This window comes from Balaenoptera musculus, chromosome 2 (assembly GCF_009873245.2).
Source record: "Balaenoptera musculus isolate JJ_BM4_2016_0621 chromosome 2, mBalMus1.pri.v3, whole genome shotgun sequence".
NCBI classification, from domain to species: Eukaryota; Metazoa; Chordata; class Mammalia; order Artiodactyla; family Balaenopteridae; genus Balaenoptera; species Balaenoptera musculus.
Genome location: NC_045786.1, coordinates 127,660,246 through 127,677,784, shown reverse-complemented (window position 1 = coordinate 127,677,784; position 17,539 = coordinate 127,660,246). Strand labels below are relative to the sequence as shown.

The window sequence follows — 17,539 nt, the reverse complement described above, 5'->3', positions numbered from 1 at the left end:
CAGGTCTTGGTATTATTCTTAGAAAGGCCTTCTGTACCTCCAAATTATAGAAATGTTCCTCAATTTAATCTTCTATTTTACATTTATTTATTTATTTATTTATCTGGGGTATGTGTGTGTGTGTGTATGTATGTGTTTTATTGAAGTATAGTTGATTTACAATGTTGTATTAGTTTCAGGTGTATAGCAAAGTGATTCAGATATATATATATATTTTTTTCAAATTCTTTTCCATTATAGGGTATTACAAGATACTGAATATAGTTCCCTGTGCCATTCAGTAGGTCCTTATTGGTTATCGATTTTATATATAGTAGTGTGTATATGTTAATCTCAAACTCCTAATTTATCCCTCCCCTCCTTTCCCCTTTGGTAACCATAAGTTTGTTTTCTATGTCTGTGGGTCTGTTTCTGTTTTGTAAATAAGTTTAGTTGTATCTTTTTTTTTTTAAGATTCCATATATAAGCGATATCATGTGATATTTGTCTTTCTCTGCCTGGCTTACTTCACTTAGTATGATAATCTCTAGGTCCATCCATGTTGCTGCAAATGGCATTATTTCATTCTTTTTTATGGCTGAGTAGTATTCCATTGTATATATGTACCACATCTTCTTTATCCATTCATCTGACAATGGACATTTATGTTGGTTCCATGTCTTGGCTATTGTCAATAGTGCTGAAATGAACATTGGGGTGCATGTATCTTTTTGAATTATAGTTTTCTCCAAATATATGCCCAGGAGTGAGTGGGATTGCAGGATCAAATGGTAACTCTATTTTTAGTTTTTTAAGGAACCTCCATACTGTTTTCCATAGTGGCTGTTATCAATTTACATTCCCACCAACAGTATAGGAGGGTTCCTTTTTCTCCACACCCTCTCCAGCATTCATTAGTTAAAATTTCAGAAAATTTCAGAAAAGTGGAGGGAGTCATCTAGATTTACAAGCTGTTGACATTTTGCCATCTTCATCATTTTTTTTCTTTTTTGCATAAGTAATTTAAAGTAAGTGACACACAGCATGCCATTCACTCCTCAGTGCTTCAGTATGCATCTATAAAAAATAAAGTTATTCTCCTAGTCAATGGAATTGTTGTCTTCCTCAAACTTGTCTCATAATTATAAGCTCAGAGGTCATAAATTATATAATTCATAGTGTGTTTGTCATAACTCTTCTTCTGCACATTTAAATATGAATGTACACATTTGTATTTTTTGAGATTATACTTTCCTACCTCCTGGAAGACAGTAGTTACTAAGTACTTATTACATGCAGGGCCCCATGCTGAACATTTTATGTGATTTTCTAACTTAATCCTCCTAACAACCCAGGGAGGAAGGCACTGTCATCTCATTTTGGAGCCTTGTTTTCCTTTCTAGGAAATAAATTAAGTTCTTTCTGTCGCTAAGCTTTCCAAATGACCTTGGATTTTAGGATAAACTCAAACTGGCTACTTTCTCATCATGCACAATGACAAAAGCCAGGGTAGTGATTTATATTTAATTAGAAGATTATTTTATTTAGCTTTTATCTGTCATAATTTGTATTTTCCTACTCTTTTAAGCTTTTATAGTTTTCTGTTTCTGACTTCAAGAAGAAATTTCACAGCTGCAACACCTCTGATGTGATAATAAGCTCAACATCCTCAGATCTTCAGAATTCTCTCTTATCGTCTTCAGCGTTCCTTGCTTGCTTGCCAAAAAGCACCGGCATTAATTCTTAGAACCGACCAAGTCTACATAGCATACTGCACAAAGGATCACAGTTTTGCTTTCTATGCTCCTGTTTCCCTGAAGTAATTCCAACAGCAGCAGTGGCAACAACAACAATATACAAGGGGGTGGGGATTGATTGATTGATTCTTGGAATTGTGTTAAAAATATTATTGCTATGGAAATCCACATGAATATGATGAGTACCAACCTAAATGAGCAAAAGTCTCTTGTCTCTATATGACTCAATGAATTTCCTGTTGTCTTATTAGTCATTAACTGATTTCTCATGGACTGACTTTTGAGGAAATCCCACAGCATGAGAGACTTAGAGCCTGGTGTTTGGGCCATATGCCAGAGAGTACAGAAATGGGTGTATTCAAGCCAGCCAGACCCTTTGTTCCTTCAGGTTTTTTCTTATTTTTTTTGAAATTTTGTATGGGGTTATCCTCTTTGGAATGTATCACTGACTAAAATGATGGATCGCTGGGATATTTGGAAGGCTGAATGGAGCCCGTGTTCTTTTCTAGTGGGGGAAACGCGTGAGCTCCCTGGCTGCAGATGTTTCTGGATAACTCTCACCTGTGACCCGTGGCAGTTTGATTAACTTGCTTTCTTATTTTCCCCTTAACTTTGTTCTACATTTGCTCAACATTTTTGAGACTTAGGCATTTCTATTTCTTTGAATTTTTTGACATGGGTTCACCAGTCTCTGTGAATTAGTTGATTGATTAATCCACGTGACTAAACCCCAAAACGTCTCTAACATTCTGTAATGTAGAGTAAGATAATTAGAATGTGGATTGACTCTAGTGTGTTAGCTTTCTGACGTAATGTGGATGTTCAGAACACGGGCTTTGGTGGTAGTGCTGAATTCAAGTCCAAGCTCTGTCAGTTATTAATTGTGCAACCTTAAGAAGATTAATCTCTCTAAACCTGTTTTCTTCTCCGAAAAGTTGGGCATGATCACTTCCCCTACCTTGCAAGTTGTGTTGAAGAATGTTAAGCACTTGGCATGTAACTAACTCTCAAATAAAAAATATTGTTTAAGAGTTTGGCAAAAATGTTTAAGCATATGTTTTCTTGAGTTTGTTAAAAGTAGAGGAAGGATAAAATATTCCCACATTCCCTATTTGTTTTCAAATAGCCATTTAGATAAAACATGTAGAGCAGAATTCTGATTTGAGGGTCTGGCAATTCTGATTTGAGGGTCTGGCATAAAACATGTAGAGCAGAATTCTGATTTGAGGGTCTGGCATAAAACACGTAGAGCAGAATTCTGATTTGAGGGTCTGGCATTCGGTAGACACATGGCCTTTGAAACCCATTGTTAAATAAGAGGTAGTTTACATCAAAATTCCAGTATAATCTTTAGTTACCGTGTAAGTCTGGTTTTATTTGGGTTTCCTGCCAGTGAAAACTCTGAATCTGATCTTAATAGTCTTTCAGTTTTAAAATAAATCGCTCGCCTTTGTGGGAAGGTGGTGGATGGACACTTTTGTGACAATGTCCTGTTTCCTTTTTATTTAGACACAGCAACCTGGGGATTCCTGGAGTGTGGGCCTTTCATATCGGCAGCACCTCCCCGTTGGACAATGTCAGGCCAGCGACAGTTGGAGGAGACCTTTCCAAAGCCCACCCTTCGGCTCCCCTGGGACATTCCTTCAGCCGTGCTGCGGCCCTTGAGGGTGACTACACTGAGGACAATTTGGATTATTATGATGAGAACGAGGAGGACGTCGAATACCCGCCCGGTGAGCCAGAGGAGGCATCGAATGGCCACAGCACAGTCGATGTTTCCTTCCACTCGGAAGCTGATTCGAGGTCGTTAGGAGGTGGGATCTCTCCACCAGATTCTGAGCTGGCCTCCCCTTTGCCACGTCCAACATCTAGGGATGGGCCTGAAACAGACTCTGCCACCTTGAACCCTCCAACCAAAGAGGGGAGACCTCAGGGGGAGACAGATGCCCCGGATTTAAAAGGCCGAGTTGAGTCTTCTGAACAGCCGGCGACCACAGTCCCTGCTCCAGCAGAGACTGGAGATTCACTGGATCCTTCCCAGCAAGCCCCGCCTCCCTACCCAGATGGACGGGCACAGCCCGCAGACAGAGATGTTCCTCCAGCCCATCCAGGAGGAGAGGCGGTTCTTCCAAATTACCCCGGGCCGGATCACGCTCCACCCCTGGGTCGCAGGAGGCAAGTGGTCGGGGTGGAGGACGACATCAGTTCCAACACTGAGGGTAAGTGGGTTTGAACCCTGGGTACTAAGCATTCATTGAAACAATGCTGGTCTTCCAGAGAGTCGTGAATTTTCTCTCAAGCGAGCTGAGGGAAGAGTTTCGCAAAAAGAAGCTTGGGACTGATTTCTAAAACCCATTGTTTCAGGAGATAGAGTATCTTTCCTTTGCCAAAGAAATCTTGGCAGGCAAATTCTGTTTGGAATCTCTTGACCATTACTAATGTTTTATTTATTTATTTATTTATTTTTAAAATGGGCCTCATGAATCCCGTGGGGAAGAACTGGGGTTGCTCGTGCCAGCTGTGCTCTCACATGGAATGAAGTTATTTCAGTCTGAAAGTTCAGCAAAGGTAAAGCGTTTTGAGGCTTCGCACACATTACGGGAATGGAGGGCTTCAGGCTTTAGTTTCAAGCAGCGGGTTGTGCTGGCTCGGATGAACATTCCGGATTCTTCCTCTGTGATGGGATGACCCCGGTGCTCCCCTCGCTTAGAGACACGGCGGTGGGGTGTGGGAGAGGGGACCCCTGGGGAGAGAAAGCTGCGAAACACCTGTGTCTTGTCAATTCTGGTTCACGGCTGTGCAGCTGTGCTAGTCAGCTCCCCGGAGACTTGCCCTCATTTCATGACTCACTGACCAGAGCGAGGGGCCAGCAGAGAAATGCCCAGGGGAGGTGACGGTTCATTAATACAGACACGGAGCCCATGTCACCTTCTACTGAAGGCGAGGCTTGTCATGTCAGCTCTTTCTTCCCCGTCAGGGATGTAAACACCTGAATGGGAAACTGGCCACGGATTCATCCCATTTGTTCCAGGGACTGCTCATGTGACCTCTGACGGGAGGAGAGAGGTCAGAGGTGAAAGCGTTCTTTAGGACCTTTGTTTTTTTCCTTCACCTTTTCTGTTTCCCATACTTTTTATGGTAAACAGGTTGACCTAGCAGAGGGTCTTCCAGGTGGTTCTGCTGTGGTCCTGATCTGCAAGAATTTGCTTGAAGAAGCCCTTCTTTCAGGAGAGGTGAAACTGTTTTGTGACTGAGGCGGCATTGTGTAATGATTACAGGGAGAACGTCGGTGTAGGTTTGAATCCTGGCTGTCACGCTGGCTGGGTGACACTTTATGTAGCGTCCAAGCCACCAGTTTCTCCTAAATTTGTCGAGAGGATTAAAAGAGATAATGAAGTTCTTAAGCTAGCGTCTGTACTAGTTGGATCTTAATAAATGGTGACTGCTGTTACTAATTATAGAGGATTTAAAGCAGTGGGAATGGGGGTGGGGCGGTAGAGAATGAAGAGCGGGCTTGTTAAATACTTGTGCCTTAATTTGTGCCTAAGGACCACATTTCTCTCAAGTTGAAGATGTGAAGTTTATTGGAAGGCTTCAGAACCTTCACACCCTTCTGATAGTCTCCTGAGTTTTCAGCCTAAGTGCCATATATCTAAACAAAATGTAAAGCCAAGTATCAAAGACACTTTGATCAAAGAGATGTTGAGGTAAAGATGTGCTCCTATGTGGTCTTTTCATTTGTGGGTTGTGATTTCCTGCCCTGGGAAGAGCTTGGAATATCAGAAAGCAGGTCCCTGGAGTGAGTTGTTAAAGGGTTAAGAAGAAGGGGCTGCACATCCTGCTTTGAACTGTGAAGGGCTGCAAAAGCTGGAATAGCTGTAGGGGTCTAGGGAACTGGCCGTAGAGAAAAACAGGCAGCAGCCAGAACCCTCGCGGGGCATGAACTATGTATGATATTTATCAGCTTCTGGATGACGTCTGCCACTGACATCTTAGAAATGGCAAAATGCCTTCGAAACAGCTGGTTAATACAATGAAACATTTAGGAAAAAAAATCCAACTAGAAGTTTTTGAAACGCGAAGAAAAAAGAAATCAACCACCATATTAGCAGACAGGGAAAGCTTTAAAACTTGAAAGCAGAAAGGGAAAAATAGGTGAACCTCTGGTTTCACCTCAGGCTTTAGGAAGACTCGGTATCCATGGGGAGTTTGTTCCAGGATCCCCCCGCAGATACCAAAATCTTTGGATGCTCAAGCCCCTTAGTCAGCCCTCCGTATCCACGGTTCTGCATCCTCAGGCCCCCCCAAATGCGGGTTCCCCTAACCTCAGATCCTTAACATTGCACAGGATCCGCCGTTCCTTGAATCTGCGGAGATAGCGGGGAGCTGACTGTATAGAACCACGCAATTGTTAATTACTTGGTTTTTCTTGGCAGTGAACTTTGTTTTTTCAAACAAAACGTTGGCATCCCAGAAGTCCATCAGGCAAAAGTGGACTCCCTCTGGGAAAGCCGGTGGGCGGGGTGGCAGAGACTCCCACCAAAGAGCGCCTGCTAACTGTCCAGCCTCAAGCCATCTTGCCCAGCTTTTCCTACTGATGCAGTGGAGGAGTGTGGATTTTGGTGTTTGATGGACTTGAGCTTGACCCCCAGCTCTGCTATGTGGTTTGGGATAAGACATTTTCTCTGACTCTCATTTTCTTCAGCTATAAAATGGAGATAATGTAGACCTCATCAAAGAGTTGCGAGAATTAAAATTGGGCATGGAAGCACCGTGCCCAATAAATTTTAGTTTCCCCTTGAAGCTTCATAGCAGTCAGCTTGGTAAACCAAGAAATTAAAATTTAAAGCCCTCCCCCAAATAGCTCTCCTTTCTCTTTTAAATTTTTTTTTTCCCCCTTAGGGACTCTTTTTATAGACTTTTTGTTGAGAAATCTAGATTCTTTTTAGATCATGTCCACACCAGGCAAGAATGTCCCAATTTCACTCTAGTTCTAGCCTTGAGCATATTATTTGCTTTGTTCTGTTTTCATAGACCAGAGAACTGGCAGTAAATTGGATGCACAAGCTTTCTCTGTCTCAGGGGTCTTACTTCTCCAAGCAGCTCTGGAAGCTTGTTGTCAAACCAAAAGTTACCTGAGCATCTGCCGTGTGTCCTTCTCTGACCGGGGCACTAGTGGAAGTTTTTACTGGTGTTTATCAAATGTCCACTCAGACTCTGAGAGGAAACTTTGCTTGGATTGCACTAGCACAGTTAATCCTCAGAATTGCCCTGTGGGGTAGATACTATTATCCTTCTCACAGTACAAAGAAGGAAACTGAAGGCTGAAAATACTGAGTGATTTGTCTGCGTAAGAGGCAGACCAGTACTGCAGGGAAGCCGTGAAGATTAGAGCAAGCTGTCAGGTAGCACAGCGCAGGGCAGATTCACCTGTGGTGCCATCAGGGAAGTCTTCGTGGAGGAGGGGGGCTTGAGCCAGGCCATGGGGTCGGAGTCTCAGTTTAGAGAGGGAGAAAGTGGGGCATATTCTGGACAGAGGAGTGACAAGAGTGGAGGTGGTGAGGTGGAAATGGAGAGGGAGTGAGTGAGTGAGTGAGTTGGGGGCGGGGGATGTTAGAGGCAGCTGCCATTGAGGCTCCAGATGCCTAGGACCAGAGACTGCCGGTGTTGTGGGCAGCAGGACAAGCTTGATTCACAGGGGTCGTAGAGATTTTTAAACCTGCCCAGGTGGTGCAATGGGGAGCTGAATTTGACCTCAGTCTGCATGATGCATTAGAAAGGGGGTGGGACACCTGGCTTTCAGAGACCTCAGGTGTTCTCACTCCACCATGGGATCCTGTTGATTCTACTTAGACGGCATTCACGCAGGGCAGGCCCAGGGTGTGAACAGGGATTTCCCTGTGGCTTCCGGTCCAACTCTACTTCTGGCCTTGGGAGAGGCCTCAGGAATGTGTTGCTCAAGCAGCTTCTACCCTGGGATGAATTCGAACAGGCTCTGCTGCCCAGCCCAGCCTTCCAGGCACAAAAGCCCCTCTCCCGGGTGCACCCCCAGGTTGCTGAGGGACTGTGAACAAGAGGCCCCCCATACCTGTGAAGACACCTGCACGGGAGAACCTGCTAGTCTCACGATGGTGGATGTAACCCTCCCCCCACGGAAAAACAGGGTCCTAATAACTGTTTGCCCAACGAGCTTCACGATGTACCACACACGTACCCCCAAAACAGACGAAAACTGGAGGGAAAAGCATACCACTGTTTTTCATTATAAAGTTGGATGTGGTTTTTCTTCTTCATCTATCATTCTGTGAGGTGGGAAACCTAAGAAAAATCTGTCCTGCAGTGAAAATGTAGGTCCTTTTTCTTGAGGTAGCAGGAAGTTAAAAGTAAAAGCTCGGCTGCCAGGGGCAGCCCTGCGCAGGAAGCCCACCGTCCCCGTTGGCATGATGAGCCCGGTCTGCTCCGTGGGGCCTGCTGGCCTTCCACGTGGCCGGGCCAGGGCGGAAGACGAGCGCTTAAGTGTTTCTGGAGAAATGAAGACCGAAGGGTGGGTCAGAACAAGTGCAGAGGAGGAGTTTTCCATTTGTGTGAAAAACTCCCAATTAGGACAAGTCTCAAGTACCCTGGCAGCACTTTTGCTTCTTTTCCCTTACACAGCCCCCCTAACCCTACCCCAGTTTTCTTCCTGTTAAGGATAGGAGAAGAGTGAAAAGCATTAACTGGAAAAAAGAAATGAGATTTTAAAAATCCTCACGTGAAGTTTCCTTTAGCAACGGTCTAACCTCAGTTAACAAAGCTGCTGCAAACTGAGCTCATTCAAACCTGGCTGACCTCTGCCCTCCTGCTGGGCCCGAGCTGCCAGCAGACTTGTCCCTATCGTTTCTGACTCTCTGTGACAGGAGCTGCCAGGCAGAGCGTGGGTCCCCGGAGGGTCTGGAAGACAGCCTGCCCCAGTGGGTAAAATTCAGGAGAGAGGAATCTGTGGAATGAAAACTATATTTCTCAAAGTTCGGCTCTAGTCCACTTGTGGCTCTTTCTCCCGTGGCCCTGGTTTAAAGTGCTGATTCCACACCCTTCCTCCACCTTCTGACCCAGAATCTGCCTTTTTATTTATTTTTAAAATATTTATTTATTTATTTATTTAGGCTGCGCCGGGTCTTAGTTGGGGCACACGGGATCTTCAGTTGTGATATGCGGGATCTTTCTTTCAGTTGCAGCATGTAAACTCTTAGCTGCGGCACACGTGCGGGATCTAGTTCCCTGAGTGGGGATCGAGCCCAGGTTCCCTGCATTGGGAGGGTGGAGTCTTACCCACTGGGCCACCAGGGAAGTCCCCAGAATCTGCCTTTTTAAACCAGGTCCCCTGGTGATTCTGAAGCCCATCACACTTGAGTACTGCTGGTGTAATGGAAGGAGCATGGGATTTAGAGCCAGAAGATCATATAATCTTTGTGGGCCTCAGTGGTGTCATCTGTAAAGAGGGGATACCACCTCCTCACCAGAATAGGAAGAAGTGTGTGAAAACACATTCAAAACTGTGAGGTACAGAGGCATAGAAACGACCACAGAAAAAGAAAAAGTGCCACTTTGTTTTTGCATCTGCTCACTGCACATCTCATCCAGCTGGGATTTTGACACTGATTCCCCACCTTCACGAAATTCAGCATCTTTGAATCTACCTGCAGTTATCATAGAAATTTGAGAAGTCACGTTGGCCAGAAGTCTGGCTTTTCTTCCCTGGATAGAGAGCCACAGGTGGGGTCACATTTCTAGGTCCTGTTCTCCCCCTTCATCGGGGAAGGGAAATGGCTCCCGGGCTCCCGGTTCCCTCCACTAAGGATCTTCACGTGCCCCGCTTGGGGGTTTGGCCTAAGTGGGCCATAAGCACAGCGTTCCGCTTCTCAGCCGGGCCAGGAATGAATGCTAGAGCATTCCCTGAAATCCCAGCCACCGCAGGAGCTAATTGGTCAGATGAAATTCATTCACTACATTAATCAGCATTCTCTGGCTCAGAAATGGAAAGTTTGCAAATATCCTGAACATTGTAATCACTGGACGTAATAGTCACCCCAGGAGTGGCTAAGGTACAGACTCGTGGGATCTGCCCATCGAGAGTCTGAATTGATAGGTCTAAGGTGTGCCCTGGGAATTTGCATTTTTAACTGGCATCCCAGGTGATTCTGATGCAGTGGTTCCCAGAATCCATAGGGAGGAACGCAGCTGTCCCTCTGAATGGTTGAGTAGTGCCGTGCTGAGGGTATAAGTCCCTCTCAGAGCCGCGGTGGGACTTCTCAGATGCCTCAGAGGTGTTGGGAGAACTGATCTGCCACAAACCTGCTCCAGTAAGTGGCAACTCCAGCCTTCCAGTTCCCACGCCAGGAAATGAACATCCCTGTGGACCCCTCTCTTTCTCCTCTTGTCCTCCCCACCCTCCTCTCCTTCCCTCTCTCTACCCTCCCCCAACTCCTTCTCCTCGTCTCTCCCTCCATCCAATTCATCAGCAAACCCTGGCAGCTCCACCTTCAAAGTACTCCAGATTCGGTCCCTTCTCATCCTCTCCACCAGGACCTCCTACTATCAAGGCACCGGCTCATTCCTGAGGTTCCTGTAAGTCAGACCGTGTCACTCTTCTCCCCAGCAGCGTCCCCCCCCTCACTCAGACTAAAGCCCAAATCCTTCCCTTGACCTGTGAGGCCCCGCGGGTGAGAACTGGCCAGGATTACCTCTCCCGCCTTCTCCTGTCTCCCTGCCCCCGTTCCTCCCACGCGCCCCGCCAGCCTGACGAGAGCTCCTGCCTCCACTCACCCTCTCCTCCTCCAGGCCTCTGCCCAAAGCTCGTCCTCTCCCCAGGCCCTCCGTGGCTGTGTCATTTAAAAGAAGCAAAGCCACCTTCCGTCTCCAGCCCTCTTGTTCCTCCCCGATTTAAGCTTCTGCACGGTTCTTGACACCATCTGCCATACTGAATAATTGACCTGTCTGTTGACTGCTGCCTAAAGGGGGGAATGTAAGCTCCAGGACAGGAATTTTTGTCTCTTTTGTTCCCAGCTGTATCCCTAATTCCTAGTCCAGTGCAGGGCCCATAGGGAGTGCTCGATAAGTATTTGTCTGAATTACTGAAAGAATGAAAGAAAGTTGCAACAGGCGTTTACCTTTCATCTAAGCTGACATTGTCAGTGTTACACGTGCACGTCTGCATGTGAAGGCAGGCGCGGAAAAGGGATCCCGGTGTTCCTCTGACTAGGAGCGCAGCCATCTTTCCCCCGTGGGACTGGCGTGGGCTGGAAGGCTGAGCTTGTGTTCTTGGCTTAGTGACTCCCATCCTGAGCAAGCAGCTTTACACACACACACACACACACACACACACACACACACACTTGAAAAAGACCCCCAAGCCAGCTTACCAATAGTTAATTTAACCCATCGTAATTATAGTTTCAGTCTCGTAAGAGCCTTTCATGGGGCTCTAACCGTTATTTTTTGTTAGAAACTTGCGGTCTGCGTGTCCACGAACTTATAAACTTTGTCACAGTTGCATTTGTAAGTTGCTGGCTGCACTGCTGAGCCTCTCCTTTTACCCATAGAAAAGCCATGCCTCCTCCTAGTGTTTCTGTTCAATTAACCCAACTCAGCACACCTGTGGTCCTCCTCCAGCTCATCTCTCCCTGTTTCATGATCCTCTCTTAGAAGAGGGATCGGGCGGAAGAACAAGTCTTCACAAAACAACAAATAGAGGGAACATAATACAAACCCATCATTTCTTTAATCTGAGGGCAGAACAGTGTTAATGTGGTTTTCTTTTTACCTGAATTTCCTGAAAATGACTACCTTTTAGTCCTGCGTCAGATTGCCTTTTTTACCTTGGTGCTCAGAAGTACGCTAAGAAATAACGTGATTTCTGGCAATGAGGTGTGAGAAGGGGTGTCATCCTGATTTTGGAGAGGAGGAAACAGACACGGTGCATTTCTGTGGTTCCTGCAGAGCCACCTGAGTCAGGCTGCTGTTGAACGTCAGAGCTTGGGACCCTCTGCTGCCCCTGCTTCCCTTGTGTTCTGGAGGGAGAGTCCTGATGGCAGTCGACGCCATGAACACACAACTATGCCAGTCCCTCCAGGGGCCGCTTCTTAATACTTGTGACTTTTCAGAGCTGGAGAAACCCAAGATTTTGACAAGTTACATTCATTTATTTTTACTCAAACTGGAATTTTTCCCCCTTATTAAACCGATGGTATAGATAATGATACATTGTTTTCTCACAGCAACCTCTTATCTTTTTTATTATCCATTCTGTTTTTCTGCCTTGAGTTTTGTGTCACTTTCCTGTTTTAAAAAGTGTTCATGGTGATGCCTAATTTTCTATTTTTATCAAACTGGAATTTCTCAGCCGTGTAGGCCTGGTACCAAATCTTGAGTCACCGACTTCACTCTCACTCTGTTCCCAGTCAGATATTCCACTTGAGTCAAGATCGTCTGTCCTGCCAACCCCCAGCTCACTTCTTTCTCAAGAATCTGTAAGCAGCAGTCAAATACTGTCCAGAAGTTAACGCTACTGCTGCTACTCAGTTCTCCTACCTGTGCTTTTCTGTCAGCTGTGACAGCCATCTGGACAATCTCTGCTATCTTCTCCCATTAAGCCTGATTTATAAAGTAGGACTCAAACCTGACTGTCCAAAGCCTGTGTTGATTAACCCCAGTCACCTGAGCAGATCTTTGCCTGGCTCTCATGATCGATGTCTTTGGGCTCTGCCGGAGGGTGGTTGAGTGCAGCTGTTAAGAATCTGGAGCCAGACTTCCTAGGTTCAGATCCCAGCTCCACCACCTACTGCCTGTGTGACTTCAGGAGAGTCACCTTAATCTGTGCCCAGCTTGTTTACCTGCAAAACAGAGATTAAAAAAGTCCCTGCTCTTGTGCAAATTAAAAGAGTTAATAAAGTTCATAGAGTAGTACCTGGCATATATTAGGCACTATTTCAATGTTCACTTTGTTATATTCTCACTTGCTGATACAAGTCTACGCTGGCCCCATTGTTACTTCTATGGTGCTACATTCCCACCCTGCCCCAACGTTGGTTTGTTTTCTGTTCTCCCCGGAATACTGGGTAAGTACTGATCTTTCCATTTCTTCTTCCTCTTCCCATTTCCTCCTTTTCAGAGCTAGATGTGGAACACAACTGCCACCCAGTTTTTCCCAGGAGCGGGTTATCTGTCTTCCTTGGGAGCCGGCACCTCACAATAGCACTGGAGTCTAGCACTAGAGTTCTGTGCCATCTTCGCTCAGTCAGCTCCTGGAGTCTCCACCCAACTCCTGCTCCGGGGGATGCAGACGCAGAGGTGTGCACAGCCACTTTGCCTCCTGGCGGCCGTGCTTGGGATTGGGATCATCCCCTGTGTCCCCGGACAAAGCTTTCGCTTATCTGTCAGCAAGCCCCAGCCACACCCCAATTCCTTGGCCATTCCCTTTAGGGACAATAGCATCTGCTCCAGTTCCTTTGTTTCTTGGTAGCACAAGTGATTCTCTTTCTTTTTTTAATGGGCTAAATAAGTGGGAGCTGGAAGGAACAGCTACTGGAGCACTGAGGTTACCCAGGTACACATGGCTTCCTAGAGAATGGTGACTATGGCCAGGCTCTCCGCTGCTGCCCTGACATCCAGCTCGGGCCACACCCACCACGAGAAACCCTGCAAAGGCACAGACCCTTTCACAGCCGGACTCCCTGTTTCCTCCCCCTCCATCTCCACCTGCCTCTCATACACTTTCTTTAGGGTGTGTGTGTGTATGTGTGTTCTTTCTTTAATGCCCTTCTCTTTCAGGAAAAAAATTTTTCTGGGAAGTAAGACAAGCTATAGGTTATTCTCTTCAAGTTCAGGGTTACCAAAAATAAAAGAATGGTTAGACAGAAGACTGTGTTTGTTAGTTTCTCTCTTTGGTCTTCCTCTCAGGAGCTCATTAATATTAGTTTGAACCGTATAAAAGTGCTGACCTTTGGCCATTTTTGACCCAGAAGATGGCAGTTCCACCTAACACATACTTCCTGGTTGGCTTTCCTGTCACTGCACCGAGGGGTGCAGTCCCATCCTCGCTCACCAGCTCTGCAGAGAGACCAGATGGGAGCAGTCAGCAATACTTCTTGCCAGCAGACAAAGCAAGTTAATTCCCCCGAGTTGAATGTTATTTCCGTCTCTTAATCATCAAAACCCCATTTGTTTATTACAATCTAAATGATTTTATGGAGCAGATGCTGTGTCCGTGATGAACCTTGGCAACCGTGATGCTGGAATCCCTTAGTCCTTTACATGCAAGTTTGTTTTACTTTCCAGTCTTCATGTACAATGCTGCCAACAAGGAGACCTGCGAACACAACCACGAGCGCTGCTCCCGGCACGCCTTCTGCACTGACTACGCCACGGGCTTCTGCTGCCACTGTCGGTCCAGGTTTTACGGGAACGGGAAGCACTGTCTGCCCGAAGGTGAGGGGTGCTGGCTTGATTGGGGCGGGGGCTGCTCTGGGTCTGTTTCTGTCCCTTGCTGTTTCCAGCTGCCAGTGTGAGCTCTGTTTATGGACCTTGTGTCTCTGCTGCTGGAATCAAAGCCCGAGCAACTTGCAGGTGCTCCGTAAACGTTTGAGGAATGAACACGCTTGGGCTGATTTCCCAACTTGATTAAACAGAAATGTTTCCTCCCTTTTGGCTAGCTCCTTAGAGTCCAAGTGGACAGGAGAGAGGGAGGATGGGAGAAGAGAGATCAAAGGCAGGTCTGTTTCGTACCTAGATGGGTAGCGGGTGGGTTAGGGAGTTGTGAAAAGGGCTGAAGGTGGAGTGTGGGGAGCTGTCAGTGGGATAGTTTTATCTGTGCGTGTGGACGACGTTCAAGGCTGACGGGGTTTGCTGTCTCTCAGGGACACCTCATCGAGTCAATGGGAAGGTGAGTGGGCACCTCCGCGTGGGCCACACGCCCGTGCACTTCACCGACGCGGACCTGCACGCTTATGTGGTGGGTGACGACGGCAGAGCCTACCTGGCCATCGGCCACATCCCGCAGCCCGCCGCCCAGGCCCTTCTCCCGCTCACGCCGATCGGAGGCCTGTTTGGCTGGCTGTTTGCTTTAGAAAGACCAGGCTGGGAGAACGGCTTCAGCCTCACAGGTGAGGAGGGCCACAGGTCACCATGGCTTTGGCGGCCTGGAGCCTTGGGTTTTTATTCAGTAGTCAGTTGTCCAAAGTTTCAGAGCCACACAGGTGTAGTTTTTCTGCCCCGAGGTAGTTGGGGATGGTTTGGCCTTGCAGGACTGTTTTTTTTAAAATTATTTTTGGCTGTGTTGGGTCTTCGTTTCTGTGCGAGGGCTTTCTCTAGTTGCGGCAAGTGGGGGCCAGTCTTCATCGCGGTGCGCGGGCCTCTCACTATCGCGGCCTCTCTTGTTGCGGAGCACAGGCTCCAGACGCGCAGGCTCAGTAGTTGTGGATCACGGGCCTAGTTGCTCCGTGGCATGTGGGATCTTCCCAGACCAGGGCTCGAACCCGTGTCCCCTGCATTGGCAGGCAGATTCTCAACCACTGCGCCACCAGGGAAGCCCCAGGACTGTTTTTAAAAGACAGTGATTTCTTCTAAAGGTTCTCCAGGTTGTTCTGAGAAATAGGATGATCCCATTTAGAGCATTCATGCCCTCTTAGCCCAGTTTGTTGAAGCTTCCGTGTAATTCAGGTGTCACTCACAGATCTGCCAAAGAGGGATGCAGGTGGTAGTTCCAGGGCACCTGGAGATGATTTTACTTCATGGGGGAGGGGTGCCTTTCCTCTTTGTCCCCTGATGACTCTGATCTATAATAGTATAGACAGTGCTTCTCAGACTTTAACCCACCTGCACATCACCTGGGGCCTCGGGAAAGTGCAGGTTCTGATTCAGTAGGCCGGGGGTGGCAGGCCTGGGGTGTCTGTGATCCTGTTTTCCTAGCAAGCTTCCAGGAGATGATAATGCTGGTCTAAGGACCACCCTTTGATAGCAAGGGTGTAGAGAATACTTTCTGGCTTCTCACCTCACTACCCCTTGTTTCCTAGTGGATTTATCTTTATTGCACATAAAGTGTGAGAGAAAAGTTCTTGGCCCACCTCCAGCTGTAGAGCTCAGTAGGCATTTGTAGGATCTTGCTCTTAATCAAGTTTTGATAAAACCTTGAGTCAAAAGTAGATAAATAAAATACAGTATACCTAGTTACATTTGAATTTCAGATAAACAATTAATAATTGAATAATTTAGTATAAGTATGCCCCAAATATTGTATGGGACATACTTATACTAAAAATGTTTTTTATTCATCTGATATTCAAATGTAAATGGGTATCCTGGGGATTTTTGATTGTTTTTGTTAAGTCTGACAGTCATAGAAAGAGAAAGGTCACGGATGTTCCTAGGGGTTTATTTTTCACAGAAAACAAGTTCCTACAAAGAGAAGCAGTGTGAGATGGGATAGAATGGAACCATGCTCTTTAACAGAAAGTTCGGGGAACTGGTGAGATCAACAGCTGATAGTACTTAACCTTGGTTATCAGATCTCCTTAGGCACCATCCCCAACAGTAGCAGAAATTGGGAAGTGGAAGTATGCACTGGTGATTATTGCTGGAAGATGCAAGCAAGGCCTCCTTTCATCCCTGGGCTGGATTTTTTTCCTCTCCAGGTGCTACCTTTATCCATGACATGGAAGTTACTTTCTACCCAGGAGAGGAAAGGGTTCGAATCACTCAAACTGCTGAGGGGCTGGACCCAGAGAACTATCTGAGCATTCAAACCAACATTCAAGGCCAGGTGCCTTACATCCCAGCAAACTTCACAGCCCACATTGCTCCCTACAAGGAGCTCTACCACTACTCGGACTCAGGTACGTGCAACCAGTTCTCACTCCGTAAAATGGGGATGGTGCGTATCTCACGAGATAGTTGTGAGGATTATGTGAGTGACTATGTGGAATGTCCTTATAGAACAGTGTGTGGCACATGAAATGAGCTCAGTGTTGTTTTTATTATTCTTGTTATTTTATTAGTGTGAGAAAAGTGCTGGCTGTTGTACACAAGAATATCAACATCCCTACCCAATATTTGCAGATAATAATAACATAATAACAACCTTGTCTATGGGGTGGGGAGGGATGGTATGATTTTGTACCGTTTTTAACCATCCTGCTCTCTGGGCTGTGGAAAAATATTGATTATTGGAATTTATACTTGTTCTGTAACCTTGTTTCAGCCTGCTTTGAACTCAGAGATGCCGTACAGTGTTGTAAAACTACCACTAGATTTGGAGTCAGAAGACAGGAATTCTTATCATGGATGTGTTTAAAATATGTGGGGAATAAGATCACTTACTGTCTGAGAGCTTATTTTCTCATCTTTAGAATGAGAATAATCACCCTTTTCTGTCTCTCTTACATGGTTGATATGTGTAAGGTGTGATGTGTTCTGTAAGACACCCCCTGATTTTGAGACGCTGCCCCAATCTCGGTTGCTTTCCTGCAGCACAGGGGTTTGTTCTGAGTTGTGCCTTTGCTTCTCGTGCGGTGTGAGAGCTGGAAGCCAAGCAAGAGGCACAGGGAAGAGAATGAGCAGCAGAGATCTGGCCTGGGCACAGGGTAGCTGATGTCTAGAAAACTGCCTGGCCTCCCAACTCTGCACCCAGATGGAGATAAAAGACCCCCGCCCCTTTCCCCAGAAGCCTCCAGACTTAAGTGCAAGGTGTTGGAAGTCTTCTCTTCTGTGCACTGATGGATGGATTGGTTGAAAACCTGGGGGGAGCGGGGTAGAGTCAGGCCAACTTAAGTTCC

General features: G+C 46.5%; 1 protein-coding gene across 1 annotated transcript in view; it reads left to right on the top strand.

Annotated features, from left to right (window-relative positions):
- NID2 (nidogen 2) overlaps nt 1-17,539 on the top strand; it is a 79,113-nt gene that overhangs the window by 13,263 nt on the left and 48,311 nt on the right. Inside the window, exons 4-7 of the mRNA XM_036842643.1 lie at nt 3,246-3,955; nt 14,049-14,198; nt 14,627-14,872; nt 16,400-16,600. Of these exons, the coding sequence (XP_036698538.1) occupies nt 3,246-3,955; nt 14,049-14,198; nt 14,627-14,872; nt 16,400-16,600 (1,307 nt within the window). The remainder of the gene's footprint in view (nt 1-3,245; nt 3,956-14,048; nt 14,199-14,626; nt 14,873-16,399; nt 16,601-17,539) is intronic.